Source organism: Frankliniella occidentalis, unplaced genomic scaffold (assembly GCF_000697945.3).
Source record: "Frankliniella occidentalis isolate FOCC.00 unplaced genomic scaffold, Focc_3.1 Scaffold250, whole genome shotgun sequence".
In the NCBI taxonomy this organism is placed as follows: Eukaryota; Metazoa; Arthropoda; class Insecta; order Thysanoptera; family Thripidae; genus Frankliniella; species Frankliniella occidentalis.
This window is the reverse complement of record NW_026267376.1, coordinates 31441-34277: the sequence shown is the minus strand read 5'-3', so window position 1 is coordinate 34277 and position 2837 is coordinate 31441. Positions and strand designations below refer to the sequence as shown.

Below are 2837 nucleotides of genomic sequence, written 5' to 3'. Positions count from 1 at the left end.
AGCGGATGCGCCAGAGTTGTGCATGTTCTTGATTCAAGTTACATACATCTCTTGATTTAATGCAACCTCTCTCTCTCTGGCCTAGAGAAATGTCTTCTTGATTCGAGAGCATAATATATTGCACTAGTTAAAAGTAAAAAGGGCGTAAGTCCGCGGACTTTCCTCTGGACTTAACGCCCTTTTCAATTTTCACCAGTAAATAATTTTCCAGGTGTAGAACAGGGGCGTTGCTCCGGGGCCACCCATGGCGGGCGCGGCGGGAGGGTGGCGCGCGGCCCTACGCGCCGCTCCCATATACACCGCGATGATAAAACGTGTTGCAAAAGTCGGCGCGCGCGTGCGATGTATAGCGATATAGAGCCGGGGCTGTAAAACGCGTCAGCCTACCAAGCAGACAACGCTGTGCTCTCTAGCGGGGGCAGGGGCAGTAAAACGTCGAAAACGGGGCGAACAACGACTGCGCGAGGGCCGTGGCCCATAAGTGTCAGCGCGGCGGGACTCCCCCCCCCCCCCCGGTGCAGCGCCGCGGAGCCCCGGCTGGGGTCGGGGGTGGGCCCGCCAGCAGGGGTCGGGGGGCTCCGAGTCACGCGAGGGCTGCGCCATCCTTAAGCCCGTATCACACTGGCGCTGGCGGCGGCGCTGGCGCTGGCGTTGACGCTGGCGGCGGCCGCTGCGCCAATCACACTTGCTCGCTGCCGCTGCGGTTGGCGTTGGCGTGCACAGCCTTGCAGTGCTCACTTAAACGTGTTGACACGTTTATTTTCGTTAGGAAAGGCGCCGATTGCTGTCTGCTATTTGTAAACATGTATGGTGGTAAACACAAAATAGTTGTCGAGTGAAGGATAAATTTCGACGAAATGGATCGAGTAAATCGCTACTATAATGATTATATAAACTACTTAAATAGAAGGAGAAGGGCTACTGCTATATTTGGCCTGATACTAATAGAGGAATTGAGGAAGCGTTATCCAGAGAGAAGTGTGTGGATTCATCACTATATTGCTCGAAGAGATAGACTCGGTTGTCACAACACTCTTTTTCTAGAGCTGAGTACAGAAAATCCTGAGAAATACAGAAAGTGAGTTGACTGTGATTTGGAGTTAAGCCACATTGAATTTAAGTGGAAGAAGCCTTATTGTAGCTTTCTCAGGACTGCACAGAATATTGATTAACACACATGTGTATGCTTTTATAGGTGTTTACGAATGAGTCCAGAAATGTTCCAGTGGCTTGCTGACAAGATAAGGCCTCTTGTGGAAAAGCAGGACACACATCTGAGGCGTAGTATATCTGTGGAGCAGCGTCTCTCAATCACACTCCGACATTTAGCCACAGGTGAGAATGACTATGGTGAAACTGAGGCATATCGTTTTGTATTCTTTTCCTGTATTACAATATTAATTTTGTAAAATGAAATGTTGCAGGAGAAACTCAGGAATCACTGCATTTCCAATTCAGAGTGGGTCAGAGTACCATATCCGGTATTATTAAAGAAGTTTGCGAGGCTCTGTACACGGTGCTGAAAGGTACATATCTGAGGTTTCCTGAATCCCATGAAGAATGGCAAAATATTGCCTTTGAATGTGGCAGCCGGTGGAACTTTTACAATTGCATAGGGGCAATGGATGGGAAGCACATCCTGATTGAGCCTCCTATCAAATCAGGGTCAACCTATTATAACTACAAATGTCAGTTCAGTATAGTTTTGCTGGCAATTGTGGATGCTGGGCTGAGATTTATCTATGTAGATGTTGGAACCAATGGCCGCATTGGAGATAAAGGAGTGTGGAATAAATGTTCCATGAAAACATATCTGGAGGAAAATTCTGGAAACATTCCTCCACCATGTCCGTTGCCTGGCTCAGAGAAAAACTTTCCCTTTGTAATTGTGGGGGATGAAGGTTTTACTCTCTCAAGTAGAGTCATGATACCCTTTTCGAAAGAGCACTTGAGAGGAGAACGCACAAAAGCCAGAAGAATATTCAACTACAGGTAAAAATTCATGTCAATTTTAGAACTAAAACCAATGACTGTTGATTTTATGAAATGCTTTAACGCCACTGTCCCACTTTTTCAGACTGTCAAGGGTCCGTCGTTGTTCTGAAAATGCCTTTGGGCTCATTGTTAATCGCTTCCAAATTTTAAGAAGTGCCATGCGCTATGATCCTGATGCAGCACGTTCAGTAACGCTTGCAATATTATGTTTGCACAACTTGCTACGAACTGATGCTTTGGGAAGGAAGCTCTATTCACCCCCCGAAATGCTTGATAGGGAGGATGAGTTAACAGGTATTATTCACAGAGGAGGATGGCGTGAAGAAATGGGGAATGGCCTGCAGAACTTAGGTCATCAGGGTGGAAACCGCCATGCTGCAGAACCACTTCAATTGAGAGAAGATTGGGCGGATTATTTCAATGGCCCTGGGGCTGTGCCTTGGCAGGATCGAATGATAGCTATTCCAATATGAAAAGTACTAAAATTTAATAAGTGATGTAAAACAATTCTTAATATAACATAATGAATACAGCACAAAATCTTTAGTTTCATCTAAACCTTACATTAAAAAGTAAACAATAAGTCATTGGCACATTGAACTTTGGAAAATATGATTAAGTATCAATACTGAAGTCCAACTTAATGTACTCAATAATACAATATAACTAGAAATACACATTTGTACTTCGGATGAAGATAGATTATTAAAAATAAAGTACACTAGGCGATGCACTATAACAAAACAGAAAAACAAATGAGAACATAATATATCACAGGATAATGGCACACATAATACTTCAAAAACCCTGTAGCACCAATGACATATTATGTTCTCATCTGT

General features: G+C 44.6%; 1 protein-coding gene across 1 annotated transcript; it reads left to right on the top strand.

Annotated features, from left to right (window-relative positions):
* Positions 1 to 691: 691 nt before the first annotated feature.
* On the top strand, positions 692 to 2535 carry LOC113217429 (uncharacterized). The gene is made up of 4 exons (XM_026437327.2): positions 692 to 1078; positions 1196 to 1335; positions 1425 to 1992; positions 2078 to 2535. Exons 1-4 carry the CDS (start codon positions 858 to 860, stop codon positions 2466 to 2468), a joined length of 1320 nt encoding a protein of 439 aa, XP_026293112.1. The 5' UTR covers positions 692 to 857; the 3' UTR covers positions 2469 to 2535.
* Positions 2536 to 2837: the final 302 nt, after the last annotated feature.

Bases quoted from the DNA above. Each gene is read 5' to 3' on its own strand.
- LOC113217429 (XM_026437327.2), top strand. From the start codon at position 858: ATGGATCGAGTAAATCGCTACTATAATGATTATATAAACTACTTAAAT. The intron at 1,336-1,424 runs GTGAGAATGACT...GAAATGTTGCAG, and splicing joins ACTCCGACATTTAGCCACAG to GAGAAACTCAGGAATCACTG. The intron at 1,993-2,077 runs GTAAAAATTCAT...CCACTTTTTCAG, and splicing joins AGAAGAATATTCAACTACAG to ACTGTCAAGGGTCCGTCGTT.